The sequence below is a fragment of the Chroicocephalus ridibundus genome, chromosome 2 (genome assembly GCF_963924245.1).
Source record: "Chroicocephalus ridibundus chromosome 2, bChrRid1.1, whole genome shotgun sequence".
Classification (NCBI taxonomy): Eukaryota; Metazoa; Chordata; class Aves; order Charadriiformes; family Laridae; genus Chroicocephalus; species Chroicocephalus ridibundus.
Genome location: NC_086285.1, coordinates 21,248,288 through 21,270,270, shown reverse-complemented (window position 1 = coordinate 21,270,270; position 21,983 = coordinate 21,248,288). Strand labels below are relative to the sequence as shown.

The window sequence follows — 21,983 nt, the reverse complement described above, 5'->3', positions numbered from 1 at the left end:
CATAAGCAACATTTCCATTAGCAAGTACTACAACACAATAGGAGGAGATCTCTAGAATCAAACGGTTCTAAGGACATAAATTCCATTATTTTACAGCAGGGGGGACTAGCTATGGTCTATCTCTATTTTGGTCCAATGGACTGGATACACTTTGGTGGTTGGAGTGCTTCATTCAGTTTTGTTTTATCTGGAATGAATCCACTTCGTATGCTCCAAGACAGGTTCGCAATGCCAAGGAAAGCATGGTAGCATGATCAGGAGATCCACTTGGAATCTACTAAAATGCTAGTGGGGCCAAAAGGTCTTACTCTTGACTAATAGCTGGTCTGTCAATTACCATGGCCATACAAAAACACTTGCATGTACATAAGGGATATCCGTCATATCCCACTTACCTTTGCACCTCAGTCACCTCTTCAAAAATTTTCCATTCAAGGCTCAGAAAGGCTTTCTGATTTGTAACAGAAAGGCCAGGAAGGCAATCAGATGTCATTAACGAAGCCTTTTGATATCAGAGAGGGTCTAGGGTCAGGTGCATAATTAATAATCCGTTTTAACTCTAAGTCTGTAAATTCAACCCAGCTATGTATAACTAAGGAAGCAATGGGCTGGTCACAGCTGGGGCTAGAAATGGCAGAAGGCACTAAGCTCACTGATGGTCTCATGGACAACACCGTCATGGCTCTGTCACTGCTCAGTAATGCGTGCTTAGAGAAGGTACCTAAGAAACAGTCTTCCCCTTGCTAAGATCCTTCCAGTTTCCTGCTATCAGCATACCAGAGCCTTCCTGACCCTGCCACTGGATTTGGGTCACAACAGTTAATATTTCCTGATGGATTTAATTTTTACAAGTTCGTCTAATCCTTCCTTTAATGAATTTTGTATTTCTAGATTTCACTGTCTCCTATATTAATGAGTTTCACAGTTTGATTATATGCCACATATTTATTTTTCTTCTAAGTATGATGCCTGACAGCTACACTTCCCAATCGTAGTTCTTGCTTTATAAGAAACAGTGGAAAATCACATTCACTTTTCCAGCTCTATACTACCTGTGACTTTATAGACTTACTCTGCTTAATCTTTTTTTTTCATACTGAAAGCCCAGTCCTCATTCGTGTCTTCTCAGAACCTTTTCTACCCATTTTCAATATAGGCTGATTATTTAATCTCCAATCCCTTGATACCGTCAGAGCCTTCTATGACTTTTTGCCATTACATTCATAGATAATTCTATCACCGCCAAGCTCTTTTGAGCCTCTCATCCAGATCATCTCTGTTGAAAAGGAACCTGACTGCTAACTGAACTTCTCAATTCAAGACAGCATGCCAGCTATTATCTGAGCCAGAAACACACCCTGCACAGAAAGGAATGCTAAACAAAAGGCAATGCCAAACAAGTGACCTCATTCCACGCCTGCTGCCCTTGCCCTGGTCGTATCTACAGCTCTCCTAGCACAGGCAAAGAAAACCTTTGGCTATTTCCCATGTGCTCACAACACTGCAGCCAAGGGCAGCCCAGCCCACACCAGAGCAGGTCTCCCTGCTGAGCAGGCAAGAAAACATGAGAGGTGGAGACACCTTCCCAGGTCCTCTGAATCCTTTATTTCCCATCAGTGGTGCCTGAGGGAGCAGCACTATTAAGCAGCTACAACTTTGAAATAAAATAGTAGCCAGTATCATTCAAGATAAAAGGTGACAAATTGCCTTTGTTCCACTAGCTGAGAACAGGAGGGAGTAGAATCCCTGCTCAATATTGGTACGCTGAGGCACAGCCTGAAGACACCCAGACCTTGCCCTGATGCAGACCCTGGATCTTGCCACAGCTTCCCTATAAGCCAATCCTCCCCTTTTCCCCCAAAGATCACTTCTGCTGTGACAAAACCCGCACCAGCCACCCTATCCTCCGCAGTTGTTTACCCACTCACTATTATCAGCAAGTTTCCTGACGACTCCAAGCTGTGTGGTGCGGTCAACACGCTGGAGGGAAGGGATGCCATCCAGAGTGACCTTGACAGGCCTGAGACGTGGGCCTGTGAAAACCCCACGAAGTCCAACCAGGCCAAGAGCAAGGTCCTGCACCTGGGTCAGGGCAATGCCAAGCACAAATACAGGTTGGGCGGAGAATGGATTGAGAGCAGCCCTGAGAAGAAGGACTTGGGGATACTGGTGGATGAAAAGCTGGACGTGAGCTGGCAATGTGCACTCGCAGCCCAGAAGGCCAACCACATCCTGGGCTGCATCAACAGAAGCGTGGCCAGCAGGTTGAGGGAGGTGATTCTGCCCCTCTACTCCGCTCTGGTGAGAGCCCACCCAGAGTACTGTGACCAGCTCTGGAGCCCCCAACATAAGAAGGACATGGACTTGTTGGAACGATTCCAGAGGAGGGCCACGAAGACGACCAGAGGGCAGCGGCACCTCTGCTATGAGGACAGGCTGAGAGAAGGGTTGTTCAGCCTGGAGAAGAGAAGGCTCTGGGGAGACCTTGTAACAGCCGTCTAGTACTTAAAGAGGGCCTACAGAAAAGGTGGAGAGGGACTCTTTTACCACGGAGTATAGCCATAGGACAAAGTGTAACAGTTTTAACCTGAAAGAGGGGGAGATTTAGGTTAGGTATGAGGAAGAAATTCTTTACTGTAAGAGTGGTGAGACACTGGAATAGGCTGCCCAGAGAAGTTGTGGATGCCCCATCCCTGGAAGTGTTCAAGGCCAGGCTGGATGGGGCTTTGAGCAGCTGGGTCTAGTGGGAGGTGTCCCTGCCCATGGCAGGGGAGTTGGAACTAGATGACGTTTATGGTCCCTTCCAACACTAACCATTCTATGATGCTATGGTTTTGAGCTGAATATCTACTTCAATGTACTTGACTAAAGAGGAGCTTACCTGCCTCGGCCTGAAACAATAAGCATAGGGATTTGTGTGAGGATTTTTAAGGTCCCTTCCAATTCTAACTATTCTATAATTCTGGGAACTGGAAAGAGCTAGTCTGGAGTATATTTCTCTTCTAAAGGCTGAAAAAGGGCTGTACTGGTCAAACTGGGTAGGGATTCACTTTACAACATCATTCCCCAGTGAAGAAAGGGGGAGGCTGACATATAGCAGGGGCGCACCAAGAATGAATCTCAGAAAGGCTGAAAACAAACAGCCTTGACGTTTAAAACAATCACCTCTCAAATGACATTTTCGTCAGACTAGAGTTTCCCAAAGCCCAGTATTTAGTCACTACAAAGACTGAGGTTCAGAATTCCTCTCTTCGGTGCCTGTGTCTTGCTTAATGAAATATTCAGTACCTGCCCCTTTATACCTCATCTTTCTGAAGGACTAAACAGGATCACTAACTTACCAACTGAGAAAAGACAGGAGAGAAAGAAATTAACAGAAGGCAGATCTGGGGGGAAAAAAAAAAACAAAACACTTCAGGTTTCCTTTAAAATATTGTGGTTGCTCTACCAAGAGCAGAAAGGGTTAGAAAGCAATACTTGTGTCACTCTAATCTGCTTTTTGGAAAAGTAAACCCTTATCCTCCAAGATCTTTGTAGACAGAAGCAGAAACATCAAACTTTTGCTACTTCCCCTCTTGTGTTAGGATGGTTAAAAAGTTTAATCACTACACGTACTACAGTGCTGGCTTTGTCACAACTAATTTATCTACTGACAGGCTAAGGAAATCACAGACATATGTGTTAACATGCAAAAAAAAAATAACTGAGTGACACAGAGGACCAGATACTCCTGCTGTCAAGGTCAACGAAGTCTGTGAGCATCACAGGGGTGAGACATTCAAATCTCCAGGGATCAAGATTAAAGATGGTATTAGCTTTAGAAGAAGCAGAGCATCTTGTTCTTCAGCAGCAGGTTTACTGCCTAAGATGCTGCCCTAGCAACTGACGCACAGTACAAAAGCATCAGATAAGACAGAATGAAAGGTGAAATGATAAGAGGGTAATGGACAACATAGGAAAACAAGCAAAATAGAAATTATCTTTTCCTTGCAAGCATTTAACTACTCAAAGATCTCTGGAGGTGCTAGCTCTTGGTTCTCAAGTTTTTGGCTAATTAATTTTTTCTCATTCTAAAAGTTTCATCTTAATTAGCTCCCAAGTTGAGCTACAATGAAGAGTTTTTATTTTCATTCTCTTTTTACTATATATAAAAAACACTGCCTTCAAAAGTATGTACTCATTAAAAATAACAAGTTATTTTGATATTGCTTAAATATTTTCAAGTGACACAGGAAAAAGAAGTTGTCGGGTTTTTGTCATGATTTAGTTGCTTAGTACCACAACAGAAAAAGCCATGTTTTTAAATATCAGAAACCTTCCAAGTCGATTAAGTCTTGCAGTCACTAGTGCTTAGAGACCCAAGCCCTTTAGTCAGATGACAGACTAGTGCTTACACAGTTGCCACAAAACACTTTTTATAATTGTCTTTATTACTGCTTGGAATTTTTCATTCCATAAACTACGGTACGAAGAGGCCTGTGCAATGAAGTCAATACTGCAGCAAAATGTGAAAATAGCATAACCATAACTGTCAATTTATTACTCACATTTACATAGCTGTTTTAGCCTCCAATTAGGATATTCAGAGTTTTAAATCAGTACATATTGACCTAGAGGTTTACTTCTGTATCTGTAACACATGCGTCTGTTGACAAGATATGGTAATTACTGTGGATTAAAAATGAAGTCCAAGAAATGTTATGTCACATATTCGAAGTTTCTTAAACTACTGATGCGTTTCATATAAGCCTTGCCTTGCGATATGGATGTTATATCACAAACAGAAGATGAAACAAGTAAGACAGAAATTTCTATCTCTTTATTTTGTATCTCCTAACTAGATACTTCTATTTTATCATTATTTTAACCAGAAAAAGCCCAAGAGGTACTTTTCTAGACTGGATTGAACATTTTGATCATCAAGAAATAGAGCATTCTTTACTGAATTAAAGTGCATCTTGTGTAAAGCAATTAACCCAAATACAGGTTTACCAAATCCACATTCAACTTAAAATTTACCAGTGCCAGTGACATAAATGAATACAATGCCTTTGACTTTGGAGTTGAATGACACTGTTCTAACATATCACAAATACATTTTTTAATTATTCCTCTCAGCTCAGCTTTGTTGCTGTTTTCTAAAGAGAAGCACGACAGGACATCTCTATCAAAATATTTACGATATCATTTGATTCAATTCAAGTTCAAGTCTACAGTTTTGCAACCAGTTTACAATTAGCATTCATTTCTCATGCATGAGATGACCCACTTACACAGTGCAGGAAATCCATACCTTTGGGGATTTTTCTGGACGGCTTGTTTTACTTCCACCACACAACTCATTTTATTTTGTCGATATAGTGAGCAAGGTTACAGTCTTCCTGTCAAATTTATTTAGCTGAATCAGAATCAGAAAGACTATACTATTCCCTGTGGAACTTCACTGAAAACTTTTTGAAACTCTGAGATGTATTTTAACACCATAAAGCCTCTATAACTTCTGTAATGAACTGATTTCATATGAACACAATGATATAGAAAAAAATAAGCAATAGTCACAACATTTTCTTCTAGAATAAAATAAACCACAATAATATATATATATATGATATCGTATTTGCTAAAAAAGGAGAGAAAACAGTTTTTTGTCTAACCAAGCCTATAGAATGAAGCCAGATGGAATAAGACCATTTAAAGAGGCAGCTATGTAGGCGTCACGTCTGCTTGCTTTGACTACCAGAGATCCACTTAACTTAAAATATTTCCCTCTACATATCTGAGGACAGTTTCAGCTTCACATTTGTGAGGGTTCTTTTGAGGTCACTTATCCATCCTCCCTGTGGGGCTGCTGAAAGGGAACCTTCCCCAAGCAGAAATTATCTCAAGGTTACATGCCATGCAAGCCCAAATAGACTTGTGTCTGACAGACAAGCACTTCCATTTTATACAATTTGCTGATGTGGTGTTTCTCTCACACATTAGTAACTTACCAGAACTTCAGTATAGATTTGGGGTCAGTGTTTCAAGGGATTTACCCAAATGCCTATCTGAATTTATACATCTAATGCTATTACGGGCAGTATGGGATATAACAGGTTAAACAACTCACTAAGACCCATTATAAATCCCTGCTTTTAACGCTTACAGTTTTTCCAAATGCAGTTGCCTCCCTTGGGCAGGGGTTTGTTTTCCAGCTTCTCAACGGTAAAATTCTTTCTGGTGAAGAGTCATGCATCTTTCCACCTGTGTCACAAAAGAAGTAGTCTTATGACAATGTCACTGATACGCTCTAATGCTTTTCCTGCTCTGGACCAGGAAGCTGATCTTTAGTAGGTGAAGAACGTCATCATGTTAGGGATACCTGTTTTACTGCACCCACGGAATATGAGCTAATGTGACTGAGTTATACATTGCTGCAAATTGAAAGTCCCCCTGCTCAGTAGATCTTTTGCAGTAAAGTCAACTAAATTATTCAATTCCACCTATACTGACAGATTCATACATAATAATTGTAATAGGTATCTGACAGTCCAAAAAGTATCCTTCAGCTTGGCATTTTGGGGTCTAAAAATACTGTTGCTTCCCACATGTTGGGAGTTATTGTCACGTATGTCACAAGGATTAAGAAAGGGAGACCAACAAAGACAATCTGAAAAATTTATGGGGACAGAAAAAGAAGTCAGCACCACCTCTGATGAATCACAAACACACTGCTCTGGATTCTCACTCATCTTTTCCTCCCCAACAAACAGTTGTAAAATTCCCTCGCAAAGGTTGTGCCTCCCTCTGTCTCTAATGGAAGGCCGACATAGAAGATAATGGTTTACTCTAGGTGCCACTTACTGGATTAGCATGAATACTTTAATCTCTGTGCTCTGGTTCTTCATGTAAATAAGGACTGTACAAAAGGGGATGCCAATACCTCCCCATTTCTTAGACAACTCTGAAAACAATTTCATTCAATACAGTTAAAGAAGTGAGAAAGAAGCTTTGAGGGAAACTCCAAAAAGAAGTTACAGGTTGTTTTTACAATATTTTATGGTGTGTGGAATATCATACAGTACAGTAAATAAACAGTAAATTAAAGCAAATATTAAAAGATGAATGCTAGGTGACTATTGTTCTAGCTAGGGATCAAAGGAGGAAGAAGTGGACAAAGCAGCACGCCAATAAATAACATAAGACTTTTTACTGAAAGTGTAGGTAAAGAATTCATGCACATAGGGGCTAATTTAACCCTGTCTTTTTCTAACTTTGCATAATACTTTGATGATGATCATTAAAGAAAGATTTTCTTTTAAGTAGAATACACATTGAGGTTTCAAATGCATTCTCAAAGGTTTCGAGTTGCTCACTCAGCACAAGTTCTATCTAAAATATTAGTTAAATTTCCTTAGACTCGCCAATTCTTAACCATGTCTTCAGTCATTTTACAAATTTCTGAAAGCTATAAAGAATATGAAAACTATAAAAAAAATCTGCAAAAAATATTCAAAGTCATTGAAAATTAACATGATTCTTCTGCTAAGTCATTTTTGAAGCAATTACTAGGACTCTGCACTTAAAGGCAGAATTATTTCTGCTTACTCAAAATGGGAACTCAAAAAACTTCAACACAGAAACATCAGAAAGCCAAATGACCTGGGGCTTCTCAGAATTTCCATTGGTATGTATCTATACAAAGCAAGATTAGAAGATAAATCCAGAAAAGGGAGAAGGTTGGACATGACTCTATGCATGTATGTTCACTGTACAGGAGCACAGTAGGGACTGCACCTTCTTGCAGACATACACTTGTATTAGCAACTGGAATAACATATTCAACCTCCCAGCTTCCAGCCAGAAAAAAACGCTGTTGGACATAACTGGTAGATGCTTAATCACATGAGTTACATGCGGCATATTTGAAATGCAGCTGTGTGGAACTAAGCCTCCAGTACACCAAATAATGAATAGCTCTTGGAGTTGCAGTTCATGCTAAATGCTCAGAGGAACCAGCAATCGGTACCATGGTGCACCGAGCCTTCCATGCCTGCTATGGGCAAGCAGCACATCATACACTGGTCAGCAAGTGCTATTCTGTCTGTGTTAGTAGACACGGTTGACATATATGATTAAATGCATATTTTCCAAATGAAACAAAAAAAAAAAAATCACATTTAGGAATATAAAGACAGCCAGAAAAAGTGCGAATCACTTCAGAAGCAATGAAAATCCCAGTGTTGCTCAGAACAATATAAGCTCGTTTTGTATGCAATTTAACATGCTTACGCAGTCTTTTCGTTGATGTGCCATGGTTGGTTTTGTGAAATGTAGACATTGATGCTGCTGTCAATTTTTCTTGTTCCCTTTCATGCTATTCTTCTCCTTCACTTGAATTCAATGGAGGGAAAAACCCCTTGGAGACGAGTACCTGCAGGCTTTACGCTGTGAATCCTACAAGTGGAGCTCTGGGCCTCGCTGTTAACGTCTCCTGCCAATTTTCTCTACAATCTGTTTTGGCAGTTTAAGAGACCATTTTATGTTTGAGCAAGTAAACAGGTTGAACAACTGTGCCAATAGCTTCCAAACACAGAGCCATGGCTCAATGTCTGCTGGGGACAGTTTCTAATTTCAGATGTGCACAAGTACAGTAGCAATGTCATTGTTTCCTCCTTTGGTTGCTACATGAAGATATATATCACATCTGAGGTAGTACCCAATTTCCTTATCATTTGTGTCTTTCTCCAGAAAACAAGTGTTAAGCCAATTCAAATTATGAGGGAAATCCTGCTTCCCCTGAAGCTGTGTAAATTTAACTGGAGATAGAAGGTGGCCCTTCATAATTAAAAAAAAAAAAAAAAAACAAAAACAAACAAGCATAGACTATATTTCATTAAAGACAATGAATACGTAACCTTATTCAACTCAACATACACTGCTTTTGAGAATGTTACAAGGTTTTCATTTATAAGAAAATTCTGTTATATGTAATCAAAAATTGTATCTAAAGAAAGTGTAATTTTACATAATAATTCAATGAATATTTAAAACACTTTTTCACACAAATAAGGAAAGATTTGTTAATTTACTTCTTGGAATCAAGACTTTTTAAAAAAAAAAAAAAAAAACAAAAAACAAAAAACAAACACCAGTTGGCTTTATTTGTGGCTTTCCCAAAATCCGCTGGATTTCATGTTCTCTCTCTGCATCCTATAAAGTCTTCACTAACTTCAGTGAGGATTTCAACTCCCGGTATATGGGGGAGACACCCCCCATCCCTCCGGGGTGATTCAGTGACCTTCTCTTTACTAACTCTACTGTTCTTCCTAACTCAAGGTCTCCACCAAAATAGGATACCTTGGAAACGTGCTGTGTAAACCAAATTTAATCTGTTTTCCTATTTTCCCTTTTTACCTTAAGGTATAGTTTTCATTTCATATACAATCCAAACCTCCTGGAAAATGAGCCACATGCATATAAATGAAGTGCACAACTCCATTTTGCCTGCTCTCAAAGGGGAAGAAGGGCACAGATGCGCACTGCTTCTTGCTCCCACATGACTTCAGTTCATAACAGCATGAATGTGGAAGTGAGAAATGCTTACACCAGCTCTCAATGTAATGAGGGCAACCACTGTGAAAGCTTCCATGCACCCTTCCAGCCGTACAACCGAGCCAGCAACCTCTACTATCCAAGCACTGGCCTTTATCTTAATGAAAGCTTCTCACTCCATCAATTTGTATGGACACCTGTTTTGCTTTATAGTTTGCAGACATTTACCAGGAACAGATTTAAGAAAGAACAACTTATTTCACATAGGATAAAACATGCTTCAAGCCATATATCTAGACATAAAAGTGCAGTGGCAGTAAGCTGCAGCTCATTGCTGCAAACTGCTGAAAGTGTTCCATTTCCCCAAAGGAAATATTATTAGATTGAGTTCTCACTTCTTCATTTAGCCATGTGTCATGATAGATCAATAAAAAGACTTTCACCATCTTCTATAATTATTCTGTTCCTTTTGCCACCTTAACTTTTTCCTTGTAAAATCAGTTTACATTTAACTTATTTGCAAAATCACCTATAAAAATATATGGGTTTTTTTGTTGTTTTGAGAATATTTGCATTCATATTGAATATCCTCTCAAGGTTCAAGATGGACAAAATCCACTGCAACGTCTGTTAACAAAATTAACATGTTTCTCTGTCTGAACAGCATAAATTTTGTGTGTATTAACTACACATTCAATGCCAAGAAACAGTGACATCTGCAGAACAAGTGATGGAAATTTTATATTTGGAATAACTGAAAAAAATACTAATAAACATTTATAATACTTATAAACTTCTATGGTTTTTATAACACTTGTAAACATTTTCACACATATTAACACGTAAAATTTATTTTAATTTTAAAATGCCTCCTCAGACATGCAAAGGGTGCTAAAAGTCCTGCAAGCTCATCGGTAAAAAAAGCCGCTTAGTTTATGCAGCCTTCACTACATCAATCTAGACTAGCACGCTCCTACGTGTGGGTTACGCCTTCCAAGCTATCTCAGTGCCAAGAAGCTATAACAGTTGTAGTTTGGGGCAGCTGAACCTAAATGTCCTGGAGAGACTTCCTTCTAATGAGCATGTTGTACACCTGCAGAATTGGCCTTTTAATGCTAAAAAAACTGCGAGACACTGGGGTAAATGTCATTCTTTTCTAAGAAACTCCATTCTGGTCCTGATAGGTCCATCGGGCCACAAAATAAACTGCACGAGTCTGGCCTAAGTCTTCAGAGGCAGGATTGCTGGTGGCAAAATAGCAACCAAAATCCAACTCCTTCCATCAACCCACTCTCCTCCCACTCCCCCCGATGTTTTTTTTCCTCACAAGGGTTATATTGACAGCATAAGAGATTCTTTAAAAAGTCAGAGCGCTGTTCTAATATTAATGTATGCTGCAAAACTTCAAACCAGGACAAAATGACAATATTTTACAAAGACTTCTGCTAAATAACATCTGCTATAAGTACGTTTGTTGCTTACCTTCATCAAGAATAGCTACACACTTAATTGTGCTCACTTACCCCTTCCATGAAGTTGTTACAGTTTTGTTTCAAACAGGCTCTTTGAGAGGTTTCTAATACTTCAAGGTGAAATCAAAACAAAACTGAAAATTAAATATATATATTAGTATTCTTCCATTTCGCTATATATTACAAGTAAAATTATTTTAGAATTATTGAAGTTCTTACCTTTCAATGTCTTGAAACCTTAATTAGATCCTTAGTCCATGATGTATACTGTTTATCTGATAAATACAGAGACTACTCTATGTGGAATGCATTTCTATAATACAGGAGTTTTCTAATTAGATTCAAATTGTGGCCTATGCAGAATTATTTTCCTAAGATATAATGCTATAAATCAAATTATTATTTTAGTGTAAGTGTAAATGAAATCCAAATTTTTTTATCATGCACATTTTAAAATTCCATTTTACCCTTCAATAATAATTATTTCTAATAGAGTCCATGACTTGGACTCTCTGTCAGCTACATAAATCAGGAAAAGAAAACAACTCTGCATTGTTAGGGCTGAATGGAACAACTCTGCATTGTTAAGACTGGATGGAACAAATCTATATTGTTGAGACTGGGTGGTTAGGAATGAAGAGACAGGAGTGGTACATCCAACTACCAAGAAAAAAAAAATGGAAAAAAAAATAGAAAAGAAAACCACTTTTCACATTTAAAAATATATTTCAGGGTCTGAAAAGTCAGGTAGATACCTTTGGTTCAGGAGCCAGATGGTATCATAAATTGTGCAACAAGGTCTTCTGCTAGAAGAGAAACCCCCTTGCCCCATTCAAAAATAGAGATGGGAAGAAAACTTCCCATTTCACAAAACTACTCGTTTGTTTTTATTTCCCCCCTTTCCCACAACAGAAAACCCAATATGCTTTGAACAAGAGAGAGAGAAAGAGTATGCAAGTGAACTGTGTCATACTACTCTATATTCTGATGTTGAGGGTACTGGGCTTGGGAGATCTAATTAAATTTCTCGGCATGCCACTGCCCAAAACTGAGTACCGTAGGCCTGCTGTAGGGTACTCCTCTCGACTTCTCCTAACAGAGCAGGCCCATGCAAAGGATTAAGTATTCATCAGAGCATTGCTCGTTTCATCTCCTTGATGCGTTCCAGAACTACCCCACACAAAAGAATCACTCTTGCTCGAGGAAGCTATGTAGGTCATGAGAGGACCTAATTTAAGTTCCTGGTCTGAATAAAAAATACAGCTGATTAAAACCAGGGACTCACTGAAGTTTCCCAGATCCCAAATGGAGGCCTTAATAGCCATGCTTTTTGCCACTCTGAAGAATACATCTTTCTCTCTCACAAATCAGGCATTTCAGTTAGCCCCAGCATTAACGTAAGATATGAGCTTTTGTTCTCATCTTATCTACCCACACGAGCAATTGCACGGTTCTTAAATTAACTGTCCTCCTCACTGGCCAAGGGTCCAGGAAATGAGCCCAAATTTTTCACCTCAAAGACCAGCCCTAGACATCAAAATCTTAACTAGTGAATGCTTCAGCAAGAATGGTACGTCTCCATTGCTGTGGTAAACTAGTATTTTTCAGTAACTCTTTTTTCAATAACATCCCAACCTGAAAAAAGCTTTTTCTTTCAAGTAAATGAAGTTCACCGTTTTCTTCTGATCGTACTTACACTGGGGGCCTCCGATGCTGTGCTGTTATTTTATTACTACAAGGAATGATTAAAAAAAAAAAAAAAATCACAAAATAATCTATGAAGACAAGTTCTCACAGCAGAAGGACAATCAGGAGGGAAGTGAGGTCAAGCTAATGGTGTTGATTCTGTATCATTTCTAGCTCCCTCTAGTTCTTCTCTATTTCACACTTATCATAACTTGCATAACATACATATCGTAACTTTTACATATCACCCAATACTCCATCATGCAGTGAGTTAAGCAGGCTACAAGGGAATAAAATATAAATAACTAACTTCCCTAGTGAAAACATAAGTCAGGAAAAGTCCCATTTTTAAAAATCCCACTCCTGAAAGAGTTCTCCATTCAAACTCTAAGCTAATGAAACACATGGGTTTGTTATTTGCCATTCCTTTCTCGTCTTGCAGAACATTGTGTCACATATATTTTCCTTTAAAAGACGGTATCAAAATTTTATCTGCTTCTAGAAAACTCCATCTTGCCAGTTATGCTAATTTTGTCAGCCCCTGCTAAAAAAAAGACAAAACTTTATAGCTTATAAAATTTTTATAGTTTACATGTAAATAAAAAGTTACAAAAGTAATCTTACTTGCTGGCATATCTATTAAAAAAGCAAAAAGTGTTAAATCATTTTAGTATAAAAAGTACTTTGAGCACACTTGCTGAAAGCTGGAGAGGTGAACACACATTGCCAATGTGCTGTACAAGTCCGTGGTACACACACTTCAAAGTCTGACATACACAAATCGGTCACCAAAACCAGATTCTTCACTCTCACAGACTTCATCAGAAACACCAACAAACACGCCTTTTCTTAGACACACTATTTCTCCATCTACAACCACTTTAGGTGGCAGTCACATACATTACTGATTTGTTCCTGAGTCCTTTTCAGTCTTTGTAACTCGGGCGTATCGGTCACAATACTGAACCCTCTTCCTTTGCTTTCTTCAAAGTCTCTTTTGTATTTTACCTACAGAATAGAAAATACAGAAGAACAGGGTTGTTTTCATTTTCCACAACTTGCCTCTAGCAATGTAGCAATTCTTTTTTTACCGTAAATAAAGCATTTGTGAAAGGTTTTCAGCCCTTAAAGGAGAAGCCTTCCTTCATCCACAAACACAGATAGGCAGCAACTGGGCAAAATTCCCCAGGACCCCAGTAACTGCCTCCTCTGGGGATGCTGTGGACTCACTTCCACATGTACTGCCACTGTGGAGAGAAGATCACTCACTCTCCATGGTCATTTCATTCTCATAGTGGTAACCACAGAACTACGGACACCAGCACACCATCAAGCACTTATTTTCACACAAAAAAATAGCTATATCTGGAGTCTTCAAATACACATCTTCACATTCCAGCTTCACTTCATGATGAGTCTACCCTTCTCCTCCCCAGTTGAAACATAAATTACAGGTAAAAAAAGTGCTGCATGAAAAGAGTATTTAGAAGATTGCAAAGTCAAACATTCATAAGTTAGGGAATGGCTGCCTATACAAGCTTAATTTGTCCCTCTTGCACATATGCATTAGGATATTGTCTTTAATCAGGTCCTCATATATTACCCTTTGACAGGCCCCCTGCTTTATTCTATACACAGCAGAGATGGTTCCATATGTGGTTGTATCCTTTTTCGGACCAGACTATTCAAATCCTACCATCAAGGTAGGGATATTATTTTCCTCAGGAGGGGTTTTTATAGCTCTCATCACAGTCATTAATCAATTTTCATAGTGCACCCTGGAAAGTAGGAATGGTATTATTCGTACTTCTAGGGCAACCTGCAAACTGAGGTGAAAAAAAGTTTAATTTCCAAAAATGTAGAGGGGTCTCAGGCTGTTCACTGTCAGATTCCTAACACTTGAATATGTTCAAATTATGGACTTCGGTTACTTATGCAAATACTCAGTACTTCTGCAAACCAGTCATTGGGAATCTCAATTTCAACATAAAGAAACAAGATGAAATCTGCAAAAATCTTAAATCACTGCTGAACAAGAGACAGAACTCTGTGGCAAAGACAGAGGTGGGACCCATGTCTCCACGGATGGATTCAGCTACCTTACCCATAACAACTTCCTTTTACTTCCTACGTCCCCTGCTTTATTCACTACACACATCCAGATTTTGCAACACATGGGAGAGCAGTAGTACAAAAAGCAGTATTCTCCTTCACACAACTGATATCCAGAAAACATCCAGCTTATGTACCAAACTTTTAGTTCAAGGCTGGCTTAGGCTTATTTCATCAGCAAGCACTTGATGTTATCATGGTGATACACAGGAAAAAAACCACCCTAGATCACAAAAGGAAACTTTCACAAGGCTATCGAATACAGTTTGTCCTGCCCATCCTAATCCTCAATGTGCATGTTCATGCCCTTTGCATTTTCTTTAAATGAAGCTTTAGTGTGTATATAGTTATCATTGTATACAGGTCATGCGCATAGGTCCATCTTACAAATCCTTGAGACACTGTAGTATTAAATGACCACAGCAACAATCGTTTTTCCTGTGTTCCACCTGTAGAGCTGGCTGAAATTCACACACAAATGACTCTAGATTTCACACAAGTATATTCTTTTCATGCCACCCTCACACTAAGGAAACAGTGCTTCCTCTCAGGCTTTTGAGGAAAGCATGGACTGGTGGCCCATGCCCTTCTATTCATCTCCCCCGGGTTCAAGCCTTTTCTTTCCATTTGACCACCGTTATCAGGAATAACTCCATCTCCCTCTGAGCTTCTAAACTAGTCTACTCCACTTCTCCATGGCTTTTTGCTAAGTCACTTTACCCAAGGCACTTCAAATCCCTTTCTCAAATATGCTTTTTCCGTTGCCTATTACCTGCCTTTACTTCTACCAAATGGCTCTACACCTTCCCATTGACTCACAGAGGCTTCCTTGATCATACTGGCTGGGCATAATATTCTGGGACTGTCTGGTGCTAAGAAAGAGGTCTTACGAGTGTATGTGAACATATGTGAACATACAAAACTTCACCAAATTTGGACAGACTTCCATGGCCAAGGACACATGCCTAACACAAAAGCCTTTCTTCTATCTCAGAAAGCTTCAACTCCTCAGCCCTAAATACTAAGACAACAGAGCTGTTCAAAAAAAAAAAAAAAGTGTCAAGAATTTCAACTAAGAGAATAAAAGTTTGTCCTACTCTCAGCCTTGGAAACAGCTGAGTATTTTGCATAAAAATTCCAAATTTGGCCTGAGGCAGACAGCTGACATGGAAACGTTCGGCCTTACTGCTTAAAGTTTACCAGAATTATGAGCAAGTGAACACATCTTATAATGGGAAATGGGCTCAGCCCTGCCTATAAGAAATATTACCTATTGTTAGAATGAGCATTTCCTGTTATTAGTTCCAAATGTACCAGCCGTTAACTTCAAATGACCTTTATTCATCTTACAAAAGAACAGAAGAAGAAGAGAGGGAGGAAACTAGATAGTTTTAACTTCACATTATTTTAATCCTTCAGTCAGATAAAAAGGGCTCCTACTCTCTATAAATAAATCACTTCAGAGGAGTAAGGTTAACTATATCCTTTAGAGTAACTACTCTGAAATTATAAATAAATAAATTATATAAAATATTAGCAGACTTAATATATGCATTATTGGATTTTGCTATCTAACTTCAAAACGTAGCTTTAAGTTATAAAAATCACAAATAAATGTAATGTTTCATGAAGGCCACAGCTCAGTGAAATGTGTCCCGCTAAAACCACTAGTTATTGTAAGTGCAAAAGAACAAAACCCCGTAGTTTCCAGGAAATGTCAAATAATAAAGATACCATCAGTCATTCAGAATTTGGATCCAAAAAAATCCTATTCACTATCAAGAATGCATCTGAATGAAGATGGGAGAAAACAACTGCTGACTGCCCTCCAATTTTAAATAATTTTAAAAGTCAAGCTTTTCTTACCCAGAAAAATTTTTCTTACTCCAAAACCAGGGACTAAAATGTAATTTAATGGCTTTAAACCAACAGAAGAGAATATTCTGTATAGGAGCTGTGAATATCACTACACTGAATGACTTAACTGCATACCGGCTGTGGCTGGGATGGAGTTAACTTTCCTCATAGCAGCCGAGAGCGCGCTATGCTTTGTATTTATAGCTACAACAGTGTCTTGGGCCATTGTTAAGCAGTGCTTGCACAGCATCAAGGATATCTTGCCAACCCCACCCAAAGGCCAGTAGACTCGGGGTGGGTGAGAGGATACAGCCAGGACAGCTGAGCCAAACTGACCAAAGGGATATTCCATATCATAAAACACCACACTCGGCAACAAAAGCTGAGGAGGCATTTGTCTTCTGAAGCAACCACTAAATGTACTGAGGCCCTACTTCCCAGTAAGTGGCTGGACATCGCCTGCTGATGGGAAGCAGAGAATAACTCTTCTTTTTTTTTGGCTTTGCTTCCGTGCATGGCCTTTGCTTTTTTTCCATTAAACTTGACCTACGAGGGTTTTTTCGTCATATTTTCTCCCTCTGTCCTGCTGAGGAGAGGGAGTGGCTTGGTGGGCACCTGGCAGCCAGCCAAGGTCAACCCACGCCAAACTGGAACCCTTGAAATTTAGTTTTGAAATGGAAACTTCTGTAACCCCTAATGACTGAATCATAAATGAGGCAATTTCCTACAAAGATGCTTTTTAGCAACTCATCACCAAAATCCCAGCCAGTGGTTCATAATGCCTCCCTCTTGGCTCCAAAATTCAGTGCAGTCTCACAAATGCAGAGCACCCTCAGCACTGAGTGCCCTGAAAAATTGATCCTTTGAGAAACAACGTGTGGCATAAACATTAGAAATAAAACAGTAATAAATCACCATAAATGAAAAAGTTTTAAGTGAAAATACTTCTCGAGAAGTAATTCTGCACAGACCCATAGTGAAAGGATTAAGTGATCCAACAGATATTTAACAAATCAAACTTCTCAGATTCATGACATCAGCAAGATATCTTTGAGAGGCTCAAAGACAGGATTGTGTAAGACCATTCACCATTCACTAGGTCAGCATGAAGCAGCCAAGGAGAGAGCGTCCATCTTACTCCGTATATATAATCTTATGCTGGAGAAAATGCTTCTCGTTTTTTTTGCAGGTATACTTGGTACTTGGCAGCAAAGCCACCTATTAGCAAAACATGATTAATTTTTCCTGAGAAAAATACGCTGAAAATATAAATGGAGCCTAAAAGACTGATTATTCTCTTGGTTTTTTGGCACCTACCCTTAGTCCAGACTCATTTGCAGTAACAGAAGCATGTATCAGTTGAATAAACATTGGAATCCAAAAAACACCAAACAAAAAGAAATCAGAGCAAGAATTCAACATGGTGGATCCTCATGCCATTATCATCACTGGAGAGCTGTGAATAATGCCACCCTCAGAAACACTCTTCTTTCCGTCTCTACCGCAAAAAGTTACTCAGCCACTAAAAAGTGAATATTAAATCCCCAAAAGCTAAGGCAATATCAAAGCTGGTTTCATGTACAGTCCCTTCTCCACTTCCCTGTACAGACCAGGTAAATATGCCAACAATCTGCTTCCAAAATATACCCTTTCCTTACTCTCAGACACTGCACGGCCCCACAGACTGTGGCATCATCATGCAGCAAGGAAGGAGTAAGCAGGGTAGAACAAGAGGACAGGACCCCTCACACCATGTTTGCCCCGAGAGGGATGTTCACAGACCTACAGTCTTTACCACACCCTGAATATTTATGAATTTGTTTCAGTACGTTGTTTCTGAGGTTTGCCCAGGGCCATCTGCTCCTTCTGTGCCCGGCACACACAACTCTCTCCCAAAGGTCACCATCTGCTAATACACTGGTTTTCACAGACTGGCAAGAAATCATCTCCCACAGTACAGGTCCTTCAGGTGCATCTTGGCAAAGATGCTTTTGTTTGGATCTGCTTCTTCCATAGAGTCTGTTGATTTTGCCTTGATTTATCTTGCTTCTTACAAACTTAATGGCAAGACGGAGAAAAAATTTACTCTGTAAATTTTTTTATGAACATGACTAAAAAAATGTTTACAGGCAAATCAAACATAAAGAACAATTCCAAACTAAACACAATAAGACTTCCTCTTAGTTGACTAATCCCTCTTATGAAGGATTCCTACGTTATCCTACCTGACAAAGCTAAGTTTCAGTCTTCACGGCACAGCCTGTCTTCTAACACTGCCCATAGCTTTAAACCCCATTCATCTCCTGCTCATACTAGAGGTACGTTTAAGTGCCATCTAAGACCCAACAACAGTTGGTACCCAGTCTGCCCCAGCATTGCTTCTCCCAATGGCAGTAAGACATAGTCCTCTCACTGTCACTCAATTAAGTTACTGTCCACAGTAAATCCGAAGAGTCATCTGGAACACAGGAGTTGGGAACAGTCCCCAGGGCAGACTAAACTGTCCTCATGGTTTTTATATGAACCAGAAGCTATAGGTTGGCCATTCATTAGGGAAGTCAAGGAGCTATGAACTCCTAAAAGGTCACTGATGAATGAGTGTTGATGGAACAAGGACTACAAGTTTAAAGATTTCACCCCCTTAGTTTTACTGTTCTCAGTCAGCTAAAGGAATCTGCATTAAAAGCAAAAAAAAAAAAAACAAAAACCTGTAGGGAGCAAAATAAAACAAAACAAAAATTCCCCAACACTGCATTTTGTAATTTTTTCAAAACAGTCTTTAGAATGCACACAGTCATATTTTAGAAATTTTTCCTTTTAATACAGTAAAAAAGCCATTTTCACAACTCATGGCTCTGAAGCATTTGTGATAGTTGAAACTTCTGAGAGTAGAAAGCTTCTCATTTAAAGATGTTTCAAATCTGAAAAGGCCAGCACTCCAACACTACAAAAAACATTTGCAAACATACTGGGTTAAAATGTTCAAGTGCCATAACTAACACTAAATATACTGTCTTTCTACACACACCATTCAAACATTGGGCAAGTCTGTCTGTGCTACCCTGTAGAGTATGTCTGAGCAAGTCTCCGACCATCTGCAAATCTCTGCACTGCAGTTCCCCGAGGACCTTCACAGTTTTGCCAGGAAACTACTTCTAACAAACAAAAATCTTGGAATCCACGTCAGAAGAGTTAAAATGTTGGATGGGTGCAAATCAAAATGCATAAATAGTAACTCTGGAGATAATGTCTCTATAATGTGGTCTCTTTATACTGAGGATGGTGAGAGTGATTCACAGAAAAATCACAGGCAAAAGCGTTCCAGACCCCGGGACGTGCAGGGACAGGAAATTGGAGGCAGTGAAAGATCAACAGCTTCAGAATAAGAAAAAGATGGAGTCCTCCGTTTGGATGTAACACAACAGCATGTGAACAGTAGCTGGGATCCAAGTAAAATTACGAATAGAGGGCAATCCAACAGGCTTACGTCCAAACAAGTCACCGAGGCTCCACTCCATCACAAGTTACTGCTACTGAAACTACCTAGGTGCTTCTGCTCAATAAATTAGTTTTATACCACTAAATATGCTGCTCAAGTGCCTTGCACCCTGTTTTGCTATTGGGCAAAGCAGAGGTCAGTCATACCCTTTTCTATCAAAATATAGCACTAATGTTCTCCAAAGTCCACACAGACAGAGAAGGCTACATAAAGAACGAGCCAGTGGCAGATCAAGTTGGTTTGCCCCCACTTCCACCAGCAATTATCATCCATTTAATTTGTGAAAGAAACTTTACATCAACATTTTAGAAGCAGTAAACAAATTCCGTGCAGAACTGCAGCCGAAGAGAAAGGAAGTTGCAACCTCATCTCATTTCAGAGAAATAAGTCAGATCTTCTGTCTACTACCTATCACTTGGTATATTCTGTATCTCCAAGGAACAGAAGTCTGAGGACATGAAGGATTTCTTACTCTGCCACAATAGAAATAGATTTGCCTTTACCATATCTCATCTCCAGGCAGAAAATTAAAGACTGATATATATAGATCTAATCTAAATGCAACCTGATAAATTACCACAAATTTTAATAATATCCTCAAAAATGAAACTAGTTAACAGCAAACTCCTCCAAAGAGAAGGATAATTATCAGACATAAAGGGAGTACAGGGCGGGGGGAATGAAAAAGAAAAAAAAAGTAAAACAAAACCCAACATTTAAATGCCTCATGCATAGATTTGATAAATCCTGGAATATGGTTTTAATTCCAGGTTCCGAACTAAACATACAGTCACTGTCTTGCTGTTCTCTCCATCAGAAAGGAGAATGCTCAGGCATCCACCAGGAAAATGATGAACTCCTGAGCTGTGTACTCTGAAGGAAGTACGCAGTAAATCACAAGCACGTGTGAGCTTGCTCTGCCTACTCTCCGAGGTGGACAGAAAATGCGTAACTGCTGGCTGAGCAAGACTGAGCTAGTAAGAGTCCTGCTGAGAGGCAGGATATGTCAGCCTGGGCTCAGTGCCACGCCAAGCACGGCCGTGCAGCCTTTAGCTGGCTCATGGTACTAGCAGAGCTCAGAGGCATCTGCCCACTGTGTACCAGGAAGTTATAACCCAAAAATGCACATCCACAGAAAAGACAGGCAGCCACAATAACAGTTCTGGGGAGAAATAAAAACACAAAAAAAGACTTCTCCTCCCCCCCCCCCCAAAAAAAACCACCACCAAAACACCACCTAACAAATCGTTCATACAACACAAGGACCATATTGGTCCAAAGAGAGCAGAAAATTTCAAAGAGCCAAGCCAAAAACTAAACTGAAAAATATAGCATGGGATGTGAAGAAGATCGACCCCAGAAGGGATGTAAAGAAGATTGAACTTAGAAAACTGTAATACAGACCAAGGGTGCAAGTTGTAGTCATATAATGCAAAAGGTAACCAAAACAAACACTAACAGGCAGCAGAAGCCAGCAAATGACATGCGGGGGGGGGGGGGAAGTCTGTAAAACTTCCATGAACAACAGCCAACAAATCAGGGAACATTAGCTGCTCTAGCAGAAGAAAGAGCCTGAAATTAGTCCAACTGAGAGCAACCAGAACACAGCCCAGAACAAAGTGCACAGGAAAGAGATCTGGGGGGGAAAAAAAAAAAAAAAAAAAAAAAAAATCTAGATTTGAGCAACGCAGATGTGCAGGCATGCAGGCATTACAGAAAATGATGAGACGTGGTGGCAATTATAGCTTCTGGCCTCTGCTAACAGCTTAGCAAACTCAGGGTGTCTCATGTCTGTCACTCAGATGCCACATAGCTGCCATGTT

The 21,983-nt window shown here is 39.5% G+C and overlaps 1 protein-coding gene across 2 annotated transcripts in view; it reads right to left on the bottom strand.

The window, feature by feature from the left end:
* The window catches only part of NEBL (nebulette), a 271,880-nt gene that overhangs the window by 128,738 nt on the left and 121,159 nt on the right, over positions 1-21,983 (bottom strand). For both annotated transcript variants that reach the window (XM_063324686.1, XM_063324687.1), the window contains exon 4: positions 13,593-13,700. In XM_063324686.1, the coding sequence (XP_063180756.1) occupies positions 13,593-13,700 (108 nt within the window). The remainder of the gene's footprint in view (positions 1-13,592; positions 13,701-21,983) is intronic.